Genomic DNA, 18,053 nt, shown 5'->3' with positions numbered 1-18,053 from the left:
TTCCGACCCCCTGGAACTTTCAGTTTAGCTTCATACTTTCTTTTACAAATTTGGGCTATTGCGCCTTCCCCCCCTTCGGAATTTCCATTGACCATCCTTGGGGCGAGTATGGAATTTTCTGGAACCGCACAATGTAGGCATTTACTTATAAAAGTAAGCTGCAGATTGATACACACTAATCTATTTTTTTAACCTTTTCACATTTTCCTGTTTTCTATGGAATATATAATTATATATTGTTTTTACCGGTTTCACTTGTAATAATAATAATAATAACAATAATAATAATAATAATAATAATAATAATAATAATAATAATAATAATAATAATAATAATACTAATAATTATAAAAACAATATATATAAACTTTGATCACGGGCGCGAGTCACACCACCGCGTGACGTCATCTAAGCGTCTGTACTCGAATAGACCATAAATAAATTGAATTTACAATTGACTTTTTCACACTAAAAAAGATTCTCAAAGACTTCCTAACCTCGAATTTTGTTATTGATACGATTAATTAGTAATTGGACCTCGTGTCGTACAATTCAAAGAGTAATCTCGCTCGTAATTTCAAATCGTCCTCGCGCTGCGCGCTCGGCCGATTTTGAAATTACTTGCCCGATTACTCCCTGAATTGTACTCCACTCAGTCCAATTACTAATAATAAAAATAATAATAATATTTATAATAATTATAAAAACAATATATAATTATAATAAAAACCTTCCCAAGCTCCTTTGCAACTGAAAAATCGTCAATGCCAAATAACTTGGTCAGTTTGAAGTCAGCAGGAGTAGTACGTCGTATAGAAATAACTCTTACCATAAACTACTTCTTGTATAAGTCGTAGGTTAATGACGTCATTAGTCACGTGACTTTGCTCAGAAGTTCGTTTTTGCTCACTGTGACAAAGATATTTTGTTACTGAAAAAGCAGTCATTACAGTTTGAAGCACATTGGTGTGAGGTATTTCAGACTGCCCGGGTACCGAAAAAAATATAAAAAATTAAGGGGGCTATGTACAATTTTCAAAAAGTGGGAGTCTGGGTACGAGTGCGTATCTGGCGTTGCATTAAATGTGAGGAAGCAAAAAATTACATGTTGGTAGATATTTATATGGTAAGTACATTTTTATCACTTTTATTGTTATGAAGTCATTGGTCACGTGACCAGAACGGACCGCAGTTTTAAATTCGCTCGAAAACTTTACCTGTATCTCTCTCTTAAGATTTTTTTACGCCAAGTTGTAGCTTTTTAAATAGTGTTTTTAAAAATGGCCATTATTACTTTTTCCTAAAAAAGGACGGCAGTAAAAAATACAACTGAAAAGTTTTTTGGCTTCCTTCTCAACAACAATTTGCGGTAGGAATAAAAGAAAATTTTGCCAAAGGGAGGAGTGTATGCTCTTTATAATAGCGTTGTCAGTTTTCTCTCATTTCAATTGCTTTTCGCGAGGTTGAATGTAATTTCTTCCAGACGAAAAGAGTGGGCCTGGGGAGAAGTTAAATAGCTGCCCCTCCCCCTCCCCCTGCTGGTGGTCACCCCAGCGGATTCCCCGTGGTCCGTATTGTGGGCTCATGAAGAGCATTTTCAAAATGGCGACTATGCGACAAAATTTTGAGTTATTGAGGACAGTTTTGTCGATGTTTTTCCTTCTTGACGCGATCAAAACGAGTCCCCAAACGTGGGGAAAACCTCCTTTATTTGTATTCCGGATAAAGAAGAATATGGAATGAGTAGAAACGTGCGAAAACGTGGGCAAAAGAAACTAACAGGGACCTGAGGTGAGCGTTTCTCATTGAACAATGATTTTTTTAGACTGGTTAAAGCTTATGTCTTCGACGTTTATCATGATTATAAACTAAGCTTACTGGAATTAAAGCCTGGCTAGGCGTAAAAAAAATAAATGGTGAGAACAAGGCGATAGTATTAAATGGCAGTCATTTCGTCGAGGCATACAACTGTTATTTATGTTCGTTATCTGAATTTTAAGCTACTGTTTTCCAAATTAATAAGACTCGCATCCTTTCATTATTTATACATGAGGAAATGTTCCTCAAAATATTGACCAAATGGCCATTTTAGACCGCAAAGAAAAATTACGTCAGGAAGGTTTTATGTGATACCTTTGAAATTGGAAGAAACATTTCAGCTCAGTGTGATCTCTTTTTTTAAGTTAGACTAGAGACTACTTGCAGTCAACCTGGTAGCTAATCTAGACTTTAATTAAACAGTGCTACTCACGTTTTGGAATGCCTTTTTGGGTATGTTTAATAAATGAGACCATTTCTTAACTCAAAATTTGTTCTTCCCATGATGTTTTACTGTATTGGTAAACATAGATTTACGTTTCCTTTGAATTTTGTGGTTTACAGGTCAGGGACTAATAGAATGCCTAATGTTTTGACGGGACATTCTGGATTACTGTTCAGTGAGTTAAACTATGGAGTTCAGGTAATTGTTGATCTCTTAGTTTTACACATAGTTATGTGACAGTCAATTCTGGCAATTCCCTTCCTTCTCTCTACACACATTCATCGCCTGAGGCATTTAAGATCTGCTTTTTGTCCAGACATTTGTCTACTCTACACAAAATCTGTTTGTTTATAAGGCCTGTATTTTCAGTTGTCGGATGACCTACAGTAGCATTTTAAAGTAGCAATGTAAAAAATTCGCGAGGCCTTAAACTTAAGCAAGCCAGAAAACCCTAATCCCAATATAAAGCTAACTGCAAGCAACATGATGTACCCTTTGGCAACCAAAGTGCTTTTAAGGCTAGCCAGAGTACTATATAGGCTAAGCGGAATCTTATGTAGGCTAACTGGAATGGCTTTCATGGCTCGTATGTTTCATGACACATAAGTGCCATACAAGCCAAAATACCTAACTCCAATAAATAGCATAACCTGAAGCCACCTCAGCTAACTATACTCAGGCTAACTGGAGTACTGCTTAGGCTAACCAGGGAGCTTTTTAGGCCAACCAATGTGCTACTTGTATATAGTGGAATGGCTCTCATGACTTGTTGGCTCGCACTTTGTCAAGACCCAAGTTTTTTTAACTCATATTAAAATTAGCCAAGCAGTAGCTGTAAATTCGATTTAAATAAACTTCAGCTTAGTTTTTGTTGGCAACTTGCTCTACAAGAATACCAAACATAGATTTCAGTGATGTAATGCGGGTGGTAGTGTGGGGCTCCGCCTATCAAGGCAAATATTTAGATCGGATTGACACTTTCTTTCGGCGAGCCTATCGTTTTGGCTATACAAATAAGATCATTTTGATATCTGATGTTATTAAGGTATCAGCCACCCTTCAGGACCGTCTGCGCCCGGATCGCTCCAGCGCTTTTGTTTTTAATACAATCCCCAATAAACCACACATTTTCTGAAAGCTTAATAGTTCCAGATTATGAATTATTCCTTTAAAAATGACGAAAACTTAAAACAAACGCAAAATGAGACGTTTTTGCGAAAGTATATGTCTGTGTAAATCAAGCTCCGGGCCCGCCGAAATTAAGCGGAAGAAAACGAAAAACATCGCGTTTGCCTCTTAACACCTTTATCTAAAAAACCGTGTCTCAGATTTTTGACAAGTGCGTTTTTCTTTTGTAATGCGCAGATGAAGTTAGGGGAGACGAATCATCGCCACTCCTGTGGAAAAAATAAATATTCGAAAACGAGAAAAGAAACAAAATCGCAGACACGGTTTCGGGAAACTATCTGGCAATAAGCTGGCCAATTTCAGCCAAATCGGTTCAGGGGCTGCCGACTTGGAGTTAAAAACGTACGTTCAACTTGCCGAAATTTTCTTTCCGAGAAAAAGCGAAATATATTTTTTCGTCTACCCATAATGGGATTATAACGCCTGGAACGTCAAGGTTGATGCTTACCAGAAAGGGTCATCCTTCTCTAACAATAGATGCTTGACAGGTTACATTCAGAGGCAAAAATTTACGCGGAACGTGGCGATATATTTTTATCTTCTGACCGGATACAAATCGAGGTTTATACAGTTTATAGAAAATTCAAAATTTCGCTCCACATCGGAGCCGCATTTATGTTATATATTTGACATGCTTCGAGGTTGGTGGTGCTGATTCATCGAAGCGCGACAAAACCGGTGACAAACGGCGATTGCAGCTGAAAGTGAGGTGAAGCCTCGAAATAACGTTCGGTCAACACAAAAGAAACAGGCTTGCCGAAATGAGACTAGTAGTTCTGCTGGGTAAGAATAATTTGATTTATGCTTACAATTTTCAGACAAAAATCGTCGATTGTAAACCCTAAATGTTTCACAAGGCAGGCCGTATCCACCGTCACTGTCGTTTTATTTCAAATTTATGCGTGTCTGTTTCCTGAACAGTAGCGCGTCTTCTATTCTTTCGTGTGACCACTTTCTAGATCTTCACCGGTTCTTCAACATGAATACGTCGGCTTTTATTTGCTGGCGCGGCCGACTGCCCGCATTCGGCGCTTACCGCTTGTTCTTGCAAATGTTCTTGCGTGAACAATGGATCTGGGATTTCGTGACGCGTTGACAGGACATCTCAACGGGCAATTAACATAATTAACCTTGCAAAACTTTATCGCGCAATAACTTCGCGCAGAAATAAGATTTTTTTGTGAACTTTTTGTAAAAGAACGCCCTGCAGAGCTATCGAACATCACAAAATCTCAAAATGAGGAATACTGCACCTTTTAACGGTGGCTGATACCTTAAGAATAGGGACAGTGATCTTTTCAACAGAATCACAAGTGACACTGGCCATGTATTATATGACTTGCTCCCACCCAAACGGAACAGAGCTCTTAGAGAAAGGGGCCATGACTTTATACTCCCTAAAGTAAAAACAGAACGTTTCAAACGCACTTTTGTAAATAGATGTCTTTTTAAATTTATTTCTTAAAATCCTTGTAACTGATACATATAATAGGTTCATTTTACTAGTTTAGCTTATTTAAGATTGTTTTTTTTTATTGCAAAGCCACACGTTTGTTGTGACTAGCTTCTTAATAAAGACTTCTACTACTACTACTACTACTACTATGCTTTGAAATGAACAGATTACAAAATTCAGTTTTAGGGTCGGAAACATTTTTAAAGATTATTAAAATAATATGACATTTTTCTGCAATAATTAATGAAAGGAAGGGTGCAAAGAAAATTGATTTCTTCCTTGCCTGACCTAGGTAGACTGGGCAAGGTGAAACCATTATAAGCTTACCCGAAGCCACATGTTTCTTTCGAAACAACTACAAAAAAAAAAAATAAAAATCCATAAATGTCATTTGGCTATCTACAGTAGCAAGTGGAAAAAAATATTGGATCCACTGGCCTAACATAAAAGCAGCCAGTTTTCACACACTGAAAAGGGCCATTTAATTTTAATATACAGTCTGCATGCTGGAAAATAGCAATTTCAGCAAAATAATAGTTTTTTGTTTGTTTTGTTTCTATTTACAGGTTACTTGGAAGACTTTGCAAGGGCATTCCTGTTACAGTCAACTCTCGTTATAGCGGACACGCTCGGGACTTCGTTTAGTGTCCGTAATAGCGAGAGTCCGTAATAGCGGGGTGTGAGGAAAAAAATGGCGTTAACATAGTTTAAATAGTATGGGTTATGACGAGCTTATCAACAGTCGTGAAACAACTCAGTAGTCGTTAGGTATGGAGAATGGCAATGGTCGAAGGTTTGAGGGTTGATCTCTCCAAAGGAGTCGTCTGGAAGAAAAGGGCGCAAGCTGAAGTAAAAAAGCAAAGTCTGGTGTACAGCTACTGAAGCAATTGATGCAAAAATAATTATTGCAGAAGACTTCTGAAGTGTGTTTCGACAAATAGTATTCAACACACTGCAATTTTCCGTGATAACGTTATGTGAGAAGTTCATGGTGTCCGCTTTATCGAGAGTCAAAACAATAAAATTGTTCTTTTGGTACCACGAAAGTGTCCGTAATTCCGTAATAGCGAGAGTCCGTAATAGCGGGAGTCATTTCCAGTCAAACCTCTATAACTTTCGCCGGGGATCTGAATTTTGTCCGTAATATCGAGCGTCCGTAATAGCGGGGTGTCCGCAAGGCGAGAGTTGACTGTAGTCAAAATGAACTCAAAAATACACACTGTATCAATGTAATAAAATTATCACATGATTGATTCCCACATGTTGCCAGTTTAAACCTGAATATACTTAAGTGACATTGATGGCTTTTTATATAATATGAACATCCCAGAACCCAATAAGATGGGAGGCGCGGTGGCCTAATGGTTAGTGCACCGGACTCGGGATCGAGCGGTCCGAGTTCGAGCCCCGGCCGGGGTCACTTGTGTTATGTTCTTGGGCAAGACACTTTACTCTCATAGTGCCTCTCTCCACCCAGGTGTATCAATGGGTACCGGCGACATAATGCTGGGGGGGGGGGGACCCTGCAGTGGACTAGCATCCCATTCAGGGGGCAGTAGAAATATTCCTAGCCGCTTAATGCTGCAGAAACCGGGATAAGCTCCGGCAGTGTGGGCTGCTTGGCTCGTGGCTTCTCCTAGAACCCAATAAGGCTTCATGTAAATACTGACACTTAATTACGTGTAAGTTTTAAAACCATTCTGAGGTTCATGACAAAACATTTTTGTTTCAATAAAAACATGTAAAAATAATGAAATAACAGAGAATTTACATAATTTTTATCGCAGACCACAAATTTTACTCCAGGTTAAGTTAATGTGTCAAGTTTTTTTTTTTGCAGCACAGGCTTGGTTCCACAGGGTGTGGTTCCAAAAAATATCCATACCTCCCCCAAGGATGGTTCTTTGGTTTGGACCCTCCCACCCCCTGGGATTTCTAGTTTTGCTTCATACTTTCTTTAAAAAGTGGAACCGCACAATGTGGGCATTTGCTTATGAAAGTAAGCTGCAGATTGATCTGATTGATACACACTAATCTATTTTCACATTTACCTGTTTTCTATGGGATATATAATTATCAAGAGAGGATAATGGTCCTCTCATGATAATTATATATTGTTTTTACCGGTTTCACTTGTAATAATAATAATAATAATAATAATAATAATAATAATAATAATAATAATAATAATAATAATAATAATAATAATAATAATAATAATAATAATAATTATAATAATAATAAAGGTGCTTAAAAACGCATTTTATAGCCTGGCGGAGTCTCAATTAAAATGCGCGTAGAATTCAGGTTATTATATAAACTCTCATAGACCATAGAAATGACGTCAGAAAATGTTCAAAACTCAAGTGGAATCACGAGCCGTTAGGCGAGTGGTTTCACTGCAAAGTTTTAAACATTTTATGGCGGCATTTCTATGGCAGGTCTATGGCATTTCTATGAGTGTAGACCATGAAAAAATGTTGTCGATTTGTTTTATACCAAACTCGAACAAATATTTATCAAAAGCGATGCCTGACCGTGTAGGAACTTTGCCGGGCAGGGGTACAGATTCCCGACACGTAAAAACGACAATGATAGAAAAGAAGATGAACAAGAACTCAAAGAATAACAATTATAATTACCTTTTATTCTCTCGTTGAGTGTTTGCCTATCGCTAGAAGCGAGCAAGATGATTTTTCTTTCTGAAGATCTTGTTAGCGCTCATTCACTGAACGTCGACAGTTCGCTGAGTCCGCTGCCGGTACGCTAGCACCGTTCTTCTCAGTTAGACAAAAAATTCAAAAGCCTGGTAAATTTTCTGTCGACAGATCACCTGAGTATAAGTCCAAGCCTGAATTCCGAAAACGCTTTCATTTATGAATACTTAACTTACACATTTTCTCGCCCGCGCGTGTGCGTGGTGTGATCTGACGTCACATTCATGCTCTATACTCTCATCGACCATACCTTTGGATCCGTTAGCGCGCCGAAATTCTCTTAGTTATGGTATAAATGTAATTTTACAGTTGTAACTGGACACCCACATGATACGCGGCAATTACGCGACAAAAAAGTGCGCGCACAACCATTTAAAATCGAAAATTTTGTTTTGGATATGTTTATAAAGTTAAATGGTCTGCAGTTCTGACGACGTTGTAAAGCTACCTACTCCGAATTATTCACCTTCAGGTAGAAATGTACTGTGGTCGTAGTCCGGTCCGGTGTTTCTAGTAGGTGTTGATCCTGAACCAATGCTCCATCGAAACTTAGATTCGTGTTTTAGCCCGCATAGGCCATACTGAAAATCGCATTTGACTGATAAAAGAAGAGAAGGCAATTTGTAAGTACTAAACATGTCGAATCCAGATTATATAACAGCTGGAATATATGTTAAAATAAAAATAGCTCAAAATGCTCCAAGAACATTCTTGTCGGTTGTTACCTCTGTTTCCAGCGCACTGGTGTAATTTCATGATATCTGTATGGTTAGGCCGGGCACAACTCAAATTTAAGAGAGAGCAATTTGAAGAGCCTGAAACGTAACAATGGTTAAAAGGAAATTGACACATATCATTCCTATCATTCCTCATAACGAGGCTTTTCATAAAGAAACGCGAGATTGTTTTGTTCTAAATATGGGATAAGACGCATAAACGAATACGAAGTGGATTCAATAGTGCAAGATTGCGTGAACGAAGTAAACTTGTGTTCTTTGTAGTTTTTGTATCTATGATTTAAAACAGTTTCCCTTACGGAAATTTGTCTGACAACTTAAAATTTTAGGTAGGCCCAACTTATGGTAGTAAGTATTTTCGGACTTCTTTTCGTGCTTTTCATCGGCTCAAAGGAGCTAGCTAAAATCTTTTACTCCTCGTCTGTTATTTCTCAGCAGTACGAGAAAATAAAAAAAGGCCTCTGCGGAAGAGAGGACCAAAAAATTCGCTAATATTAAATACACGATGCAATAATTATAAGAATATTGAACTTCCATTTCTGTTAAATAGCAGATACGGATTTTGTTAGGCCGTGAACACCCCAACGCCCAGGCGTTTTCAGGGGAGTCTCAGGGAATAAGAATCCCCTAAAAACACCTCCGTACCGAGAAAGCTAGGCTCTGATTGGGTCCTAATATACTCATCAAATGGCGTCAACGGTTGACACCTGTCAATCAGAAGGATTTTTAATGTCGTTTCAACGTCATTTCCAAATGCAGCAAAAAAGGTACCTTTTTCGCACTTTCGATGAGATTATTTCTAAGTGAGAAAATGGTACCTTTTTCGCGCTTTTGATAAGATTGCTTCTTAAATTAAAAAAGGTACCTTTTTCTAGTAACCATAACATTGCTTCTTAGCAATGAAAAGATGGACATTTCTATCTGCAGCCTCTTTTTTGGAACAGTTGGAAATGCATAAAAAGCGGAAAATGTTGACGTTCAAATATTTTCAATCAAAAGCTAACAATACCAGCATTTTTTGGAAAAAGGGTACCCTTTTTCAACTTTCAACCTTTTCGACTAGCATTAACAAAAAACACAACAATTTCGCATTTGTACTGTGTGAACTAAATTTAGAAACTTGATTTTTCTGCTGTTTTCAACAATGAGAGTTAACCTTTTTATAAAAAAGTAGAATTGCCGGAACCTTTCACTGATTCAACGCTTCAACCCTAGATTGATTCCCTGTTCATAAAAACGGAAAAATGGCAAAAAATGTAACTTATTAGCACATTAATGTTCCGAATATCACTTGTTTCTACCTTTGCATTGGAGTTGTCAATTGACGGTCACTAAAACAACAACAGTAACAAGGGAAGTAGCTCTCAATTCACCGTCGAGCAGTTGCTCAAATTAAATTTAGAAAAAAAATTAACACATACTTAGGTTTATTCAATAATATTTTTTTTGCAGCGGTAAGTTGAAATAATTAATATGATGAGTTAAACTATCGATGAATTTTTAAGGAACACACACCACATATAGACGGCTCATCTGTTCCATCTTCACAGTTTCTTTTTCCGTCACATGTTAAAGACCATGCAGTACATCCACCTCCAGCACAGGGGAAGCTATCTTCAGAACAGCTTCTTTCTGCAAAACAAAATTCTATAAGGACAAAAAATACAAATAAAAAAGGCCAGAATTGCAACGACCCCTGCTTATATAATTACCACATCTGGACTCATCTGTCTTGTCATCGCAGTCATTTGCTTCGTCACATAAGTCTTCTACATCAAGACATTCACCAGTCGGACACAAAAACTTAGTCGTAATGCATTTACAGTCCTTCTCATCAGAGTTGTCATCACATGCCTTGTCGCCATCGCAAACATGTTCTTTGCTCACACACTGTCCGTTATCACATTGGAAGCTATTTTTCCCCTCACATGTGTAACCTGTACACAATTTTAAAAAACACAAACTGGTAACAATTTCTTACTTTTGGCATCCTCGAAGAATAACTGCTAGTAACCGTGTTAGATCAAGCGAAATGTTAAGGTTTAATATTTATTTTTTTAGCTATATTGTAGGTGTCCTTCGACACAGTGGATGAAAAACAATACGCTCTTATTTTGACATGACATTTTATCCTTGAATAGTAATTTTACTTGTTCAACTACAAACTGGCTTTCAACACACATAGGTTTTCATAATAGTTTTAAAATGTAAAAAGGTGATAGGTACAGGAACATAAAATACAAAGGAATTAATCCATCCTTCAATCAATCAATTTATCCGTCAGTCAGTCAGTCATTCAGTCAAGTTAAAATTCAAGATAAGGTTTTATTAACATTGATTATGAATTAAAATAGCTATTTACATTAGAGTAAAATGTAACATTTGTCTATAATTGTCAGATGAGCGTTCAAGTTAGTACCTGGTACACTATGATGTGGAAATTGTTCACAAGATTTTGTAGATATTCTTATATCGTTAACAGTTACATTCGAAGGACTTTTTCCCTTGGCAACAAACATAACCTGCAAGAAAAACATGAATCCAACACTTAAAATTTAAAAGCAAAGCTTTGTCCGTTAAATTTGAAGGTCTCTTCATTTACTTGATTTTGTGTGACTTTTTTCCTTCGCCTTCATCAAGGAGAAAAAAAAAATCTGACACAACTGCTTTCCTACAAGTTACACTATGGCGGTCGAAAATTAGCGTGTACTTCTGGAACTCGTATTGGCTTTTAAAGCTACTGGTTATCGCTTCTGGACAAAGAAACACTGACGTGAACATTTTGTATGCTACTTTAACTTCTCAAATCGCTAAAAATCACAAGATTAAAATATATTTTTGACAAACATTATCGTAACCTTATGTAACGCGCCGTCATAACATAATGCGCTGGTTTCCGAACGAAGGCCGCTATCGAGCTGAAATGTTGGAAATGGGTATAATTTTTGTCCATCGTACGCCTGATATGGATAAAAACTGTAGGGTCTCTTTAGTTTTGGATTTTTGTGCTGAATGACGTCACGTGAAAACGATCCATTGTTTACTCTGTGACTTTTAATTGTACCCTTTGTTTTACGTCATTTGGTGACCGCACCATTCACCACAAAGTACACCACAAAACTGCCAAATGCTGCAACTTTACGCGAAGATAATTGATAAACTTAGAACTATTAAACAATACCTTAAAATTATCATTCGTGGTGATTGATACTTGTCCATTTAGCCACTTATCACCCTGGTGCCCACTGAGACTCCAAATTGACAAATTTGACTTTGTCACTAAAAACACGCTTAATGATGATCCATAGTAATTAGGAAGCAAATAAGTGAAGGTTAAACATAACCCAAGTTTTTGATAAATGGCATTTGCGGCAATCCACGGACTTTTGAGAAGAGCAGGCTTGTCTCCGACATGAGTAAGAATCCCTGTCGATGCGAAAAGAAGACTTACATTTCATAATGAATTTTATATTTATCGATGATACTAAAAGCTGCACAACACCATTCTTTAGAACCAAACAAACGTGAAGGCCCCATTAATTACCATGTCCCTTTGTTTCAGCATTATGATTGTTTTCCTGAAATGAATCTGCAATGAATATAGTATGTGGCCCAGTTCTCGGCCACTTTGTGTACAGCACGTTTTTTTGCGCCACAAATGAGTTAAACAAAAGCCTATTTCCTTCAAACGATAGACTGATTCTTGTGCCCTAATTATAAGTATCTTAGGTTTTGTCCTTCAACTTGCTATAGAACGCTCATACGTTGAGTTTACGCAAAGATAGGTGAATTTGTTTTTCAGAAAAGTTAACTTGTTTGTTCAAGGCTCCTTAAAATTCATGATTGTACTTAAATTCGTTTTTTATACGATTACTCTTACCAAACGACAGAATTTCATCAGCTATGGCCATAATGAAAGAAAAGATTTTTTTAAAACAAAGATGAATTAAATCTCTAAGTTCTGACTTGACTCTTGTCAAGTCTATTATTATTACAACACCTAACTTTCATCAAGACCTTTTCATGCACTGCAAAATAAACCATTTGAATACAATGTTCACACACCACAATGGCTAGAACCTGAACTTGGAAAGCAACGAGGCGCGTTAAAAACGTAAAAACGTAAAAAAACGTAATGAAAAAACGTAAAGAAAGCCTCATAAAATTAATTTGTTATCGTTAAATAACGCAAATAGGTTTTAAAAGTGATTTCATGTCTAAGAAAAGTAATTGAGCCTTCTTATACGCGTGGGAAAATTAAGAGTAAACCAGCCGATAGCTTTACACCAAAAAGGTTGATGTTAAATCTAGCTCTGGGCAAGATTTCACGTTCCTGCGGTTCTTCTGAGGTAAGAAATACAAATTAATGTATAAAATGGCCGAGAACTTGGCCCCATTCTGAACAGCTTAATGTTGGACGACAAGTACTAGGCATTCATTAAATTTTTTGTCTCCATTCTCAGTGCATACCTTTACCAAGAGCTGAGTCCACTAAAAGTTTCCATCCTCCATCCATATTACTCCAAGAACACAAATCAGAAGTGAAGTTGCAACGTTCTATCTCCATAGCTGCAGGAAAGAACATGTAAAGCCCTGTTTGTCACGTTTACTTGAGAAATTAACGCATTTACCTATTTCTTTTCCAAAAGCATTTCCAAAAGCAATGGCACGACCCATCATACATAATGTACACTTTCAGTACTTTTCATTAATTAATAAGCAATTCGTATATCGCCGTAGGCCGACTTGGGTTTAACTAAACGCAATTGCAATTCTGCAAGGGTAAGCAAGATAATTGGTTTGTTATCCAGTTTAACAAATGGTTCTCGAATAGTATTTTTAACAATTTCAAGTCTTTAGCGCATGTATCCCTGACAGATAATCAGGACTTCCTGACCACAAACATAATATTATTCATTCAGGATATTTCACCGTTTCTGGTTGGCGTTCAATCCCCGGTTAATTCCACCTAACCGGGTAGCGCCAACCAAATTTGGAAGAAGGTTCTATTATAAAGTTCGTCTTGTGCCATCCGAGATTTGGCTTGAATCAACAAGTGCTATATATCGACATTATAATAAAGAACTAGGATTTTTATAAAGGTAACCGAGTTTCTGAAGTTCAAAACAAATTTAAAAGCGAAAGTTGTTGTGTATTGTGTACTTTTCCCACTTTTAAAACCTTTTAAATTCATTTTGTGCATTTGAAGCTCTGGAAATATTTTGAATGAAAAAATAAAACAATTATTAAATTCGGCCTTCGTATGATATCATAAAGAATTATGCAGATTTCGAACGGTGTTAGACTGATGTGGAAAACACCCTCCTCGATCTTCATAATTCTTCTGTGTTCATATCATACTCAGCCCATCCAATAATTGCTAAATATAGTACCTTTGACATTAACTTCACCGATTTGCCTATTCATCCGGGGTGTATATGATAATAGCTCATCCATCTCAGAAGAAACCTAAAGAACAAATATATGAAATAATTTGAGAAATAAATAAAGAAATTTATTATATGGCAAAGCCAGTCTTAGGCAAATCCCAGGGTTCTGATTGGTTCTTTCTTGGTCGGGATTTTGCCAGACGGACCGTTTCCATGCAAACGGTCCAGGCCGTGTATTTTTTTCGAAAGCCGGCAAATTCAAATTTCCAACTAAATCTGCGAAAAGAAGACGTGTACTTTCATTCTTTGCAAAGAAACTACTGAACAGATTGATATTTTACAGAGCTTACAACGTGAACGAAGAATACGATTATTCACCAAGCGAATTTCAACCAAATTATCTTAAAGATTGGGAAACTAAAGATGTGGAAACTTAAACAGGCATCACCGAAAGCCAGAAGGTCATATAGACGATTTTATAAACGAACGGAAAACTATAAACACAAATAAGAAGACGGCTACTGAAATGAAAGCTCTTTGAAGGTACGTGAAGGTAATAGTGTGACAAATGAAAGAATTGATAGCCTACCTGCTTCCGAGCTTGACCATCTTTCCGTCTAAATGAATCCAAATTTTTCACGCAGCGAATTTTTTTATAAACACACGAAGCAAAAAAAGGAGAAGAGTACGAGCAAGCAGCAATTTCCAGTTTTCAGCGAGGCATACAGCGATACCTGAGAAGAAATTTCCATTCAACATACTCAGGGACACTGAGTTTGAAAAATCGAGGAGAGTACTAGCTGCGAAGTGCCACAGTCACTTGTTCACAAGTAGGGCAAAGGAAAGAAGCCGCAAGCCGCTCAGGCGGTTGATGAAGACGACAAAGTCGAAGATGCTCTTTCTGAAGCGGGAAATTAAGCGACTCCAATCCAGTGGGCACTTCATAGAACTGTACATGTCTTGTGCTTTTTTTTTTTTTAATTTACTCTAACACATCGGTTTACGAGCCAGAGACGAAAGCCGAAAGTTACGCTGGGGAGCTGAGACGTTCAACTTCAACGCAGAATGCTCAATGATGGCCAAGAAACCTCAGTTTGGTTAGCCGAACGGCCTCCTGGCTTTCAGTGATGCCTGTTTCATTTTCTACATCAGAACTTTCACGATCTTTAGAATAATAAAATCCGCTTGGTGAATATTCATCTTCTTCGTCACGATCAATAACTTAGTTTGAAACTCGTGGTAGCTTGTTCTTCTGAGTTGCTCGCGTCATCATACTGCACTTAACGGAGGAAGTGCTTTTTAACAGAAAAAATAAACAAGCATGGTTCCAGTGCCATATAATAAACTACTCACTAACCTAGCTTGCTCGAGCCGTACTGGAGAATATTGGCCCTCGGTCGTTTTTGTACGGACCTCGCTGCACTCTGTCCGTTCTACCACGACCTCGGGCCAATATTCCCCAGTACGGCCGTCGTGCTCGGTTAGTTTGATTGCGATTCTTAGGACTTACGTTTATTGCATAGGTTCCCTCCTGAAGAACAGTTTCGAGAGTGGTATTAAAACTGTGTTCTTGACAGTCCATTCTTAAACCGGTGTGAACCAGACTCTTTTGTTCAGCAAACATAAAATAAAGCATAACTGGACATCCCGGGCAGTATGATCCACGACAACAGTATTTGTATGTGGCTGAATCCAAGGAAAAAATAATAAATGTATTAAGGGCACATCAAATACGTACGACAATATATCGTACAAAAAGATTGAACTGTCTTTCTACTAAAACAAGCGTTATTCACTGATAGCTGGTATCATTTACAGTCAAACCGGATTTTTCTTATGTGAGAACTCTGTAATCTTGCGGCACAAGATTACAATCACACTGATTGACACAGCAGCTTGCAACTTTCAATTAAACTTTACTTTGGTGCTCTTTGATGTACTTAGAAGCATAAATTTATGAAAAACGAATAGATACAATAAATTGAGAGCAGCTGTGCCATAAAGTAAGTGTGGCCTTACGGTTAGCGCGTTGCACTCCTTACTGATCGAAGTGCCTCTCTCCACCTAGGAGTACAAATTAGTTCCCGTAATGTCGGTAAGTTGTTAGAGGAACCTGAAAATTTTCTGGGGGCTAACGTGAGATGGACTGGCATCCACTTACTTAAGGAGTAGCAATACTTCTAGTCGCCTCTTGCTACGGAACCAAGATAAGCTCCGGTAGTGTCGGCTGTGACCCCAGTACGGCTACAAAAGCTATACTTTGAACACTGTACGAGATCAAATTCACAGATATTTGTATCACTTGGTGGTAACAGCCAAAACGTCTGTGAATAATGTGAATTTCAAATGCAGAATATAAAACGTTTCGTCTCAAACTTGTCAGATTAACTAAAGATTGCTTGCACCTGCCAATTTTGATGCCCTAGAGATAGATAGATAGTTTTTTGAAGCTTAACAATTACAGCATAAAGGTTTTAATTGGATAAAAGTTTACACAAATGTCAATCGCTAAAACAATATCTTAAAGATGATCATGATCTATTTACGTAAAAACAAGTTTAAAAAGTTGAATTAATTTAGTAAAAAAAATACAAGTAAAAATCAAAAGAAAAAACCCGACTTTTTACAATTACTATTAAAAAAACTATTTTTCAACCTGTTCGTTTTGCGGACGGGTATGGTCTAAGCTGTGGATTCAATTTTTATGAACTATTTACTTTTTGGTCACACCCGAAGTTACATTTTTGGCGATCATTTGTTATGTGAGGTGGGCTTTTTCTATTTTCCGAGGATGTCTGTGTTAAACTTAGTCTTATGTAATTACCTTGGATGTTCTCTGCGGGAAACTTTTTCACAAGATAGACCAGATTTGCTTTAGAATTTTCGCCGTTTGTGAGTTTTAAGAATGACTTTCACGATCGGCCGAGCAGACATTTGATTTTGTGGCAGAAGTTAAAAAAATCGATTTCCTTCATTTTTTGCTTATTTATAGCTTTAATGTAGATAAGAAACCTGATGTAGTTTGTTGCCCCTAGAAAATAAAGAAAGTTTATTTCGGTGGTCGAGGTCACAAATTTGCTAAATTTAAACCCGAAATTAGCTATTATGAACACTCCTTGCGCGCTTACATAAACGCGCAGAGAAATGTTGTCACTTCCTATCAACAAAATAACTCTTTTTCTTTCGCCAGATTATAATTTCAGGGCTTTAGAGCAACTCTGAGGAATACTTTTCACGCGTACGATAACAAAATTTTGAATTAAATAGCAATTTTCAACGGCAGTATTTAGCATGTGGTATGACTCCAATTTTTTTCAATTCTCGCTCAAACATGCATTCAGATATTTTTTTTAAGCAAACCTGAGAATTGGCTTGGGTTATTGGAAGGATTCTCACTTAGAGGGCATCAAACTTCGGCAAAGTTTCACAGCAGCGCCGTAAACTGTCAGAAACTGTGTAAACGCTTCTAATTATTAAACGCACGATAATGAATATTCTAACCCCAATTGCTCGTATTTCCTTCTTCTTGCCGAATTTTCCATTGCAAAATTCCCTTTTCAACGAAAGAGCGCTTTTGATCAGCACATGTAAAGAGCGCTATATAAATTATTAAATTATTATTATTATTATAGAAAGAGTGTGATAAAAAAGCCAACCTGGATCAATTTAGGTCCAATTTGATCGCACAACTCTTCCCATTTTGCCACAGGATTAGGTTTGTGACTTACGTGACGTAAAACACGTTATTGTGACGTAAATTGAGTCTTCACAGTAGTAATATCAGTCACGGAATTGGTGGTAACGCAAATCAATTTTTATCCAAGTAATCATGGCCGCCAGGAAAGTTTGAAGAAACAAATTGATCGTTCTGGAGTTCGGTACACACTTTTGTCAAGAGAAGAGAGCCAGGATAAAGGAAAATTTGATTTTTCAACTTCTGCCGCTGTAAGCGTGGTTTATCTGAAAGGCGTTCTTAATATGCTTTATACAGACCTCTATTAAATGTGAGAAATATAAATTTCAGTGAAATAGTGTCTTGGATTAACATAAAATAACTCTGGGTAAAATATAGTTACCTCGGATAGCAAGTTTTTGGCCAGCTTTTACAACTTTAGGAATACGCACTATCTGGAAGTCTACATAATCAACACCTTAAAACAAAACAATTACATAAGTAAGTTATTGCTTTAATCCTAGGATACTTTCCATTAAGCAAAACTTTCGGAAATTTCGGTTAAAAATTTAATGGAACGGTCCGATACAAGCAGAAAATTGCTGGAACGCGTGGATCACCTCTTAAGG

General features: G+C 37.2%; 1 protein-coding gene and 1 long non-coding RNA gene across 5 annotated transcripts in view; one reads left to right on the top strand and one right to left on the bottom strand.

Annotated features, from left to right (window-relative positions):
* The window catches only part of LOC144655983 (uncharacterized), a 63,064-nt gene that overhangs the window by 27,765 nt on the left and 17,246 nt on the right, over positions 1-18,053 (bottom strand). For all 3 annotated transcript variants that reach the window (XM_078516184.1, XM_078516185.1, XM_078516186.1), the window contains exons 13-22: positions 17,828-17,902; positions 15,262-15,437; positions 13,755-13,830; positions 12,832-12,930; positions 11,543-11,787; positions 10,781-10,883; positions 10,074-10,298; positions 9,877-9,993; positions 8,350-8,439; positions 8,091-8,222 (exon numbers count right to left, since the gene is read on the bottom strand). In XM_078516184.1, coding sequence (XP_078372310.1) covers positions 8,091-8,222; positions 8,350-8,439; positions 9,877-9,993; positions 10,074-10,298; positions 10,781-10,883; positions 11,543-11,787; positions 12,832-12,930; positions 13,755-13,830; positions 15,262-15,437; positions 17,828-17,902 — 1,338 coding nt within the window. The remainder of the gene's footprint in view (positions 1-8,090; positions 8,223-8,349; positions 8,440-9,876; positions 9,994-10,073; positions 10,299-10,780; positions 10,884-11,542; positions 11,788-12,831; positions 12,931-13,754; positions 13,831-15,261; positions 15,438-17,827; positions 17,903-18,053) is intronic.
* Positions 1,465-6,100, top strand: LOC144656003 (uncharacterized). 2 transcript variants are annotated; one of them, XR_013571234.1, is made up of 3 exons: positions 1,465-1,791; positions 2,383-2,461; positions 5,474-6,100. It is a non-coding gene; the product is annotated as an uncharacterized LOC144656003 (long non-coding RNA). The 2 variants fall into 2 exon arrangements; XR_013571235.1 differs by having other exon boundaries at positions 1,466-1,791; positions 2,383-2,438.

This window comes from Oculina patagonica, chromosome 6 (genome assembly GCF_052425735.1).
Source record: "Oculina patagonica isolate OP01 chromosome 6, crgOcupat, whole genome shotgun sequence".
NCBI classification, from domain to species: domain Eukaryota; kingdom Metazoa; phylum Cnidaria; class Anthozoa; order Scleractinia; family Oculinidae; genus Oculina; species Oculina patagonica.
This window is presented reverse-complemented; position numbering and strand designations above follow the sequence as displayed.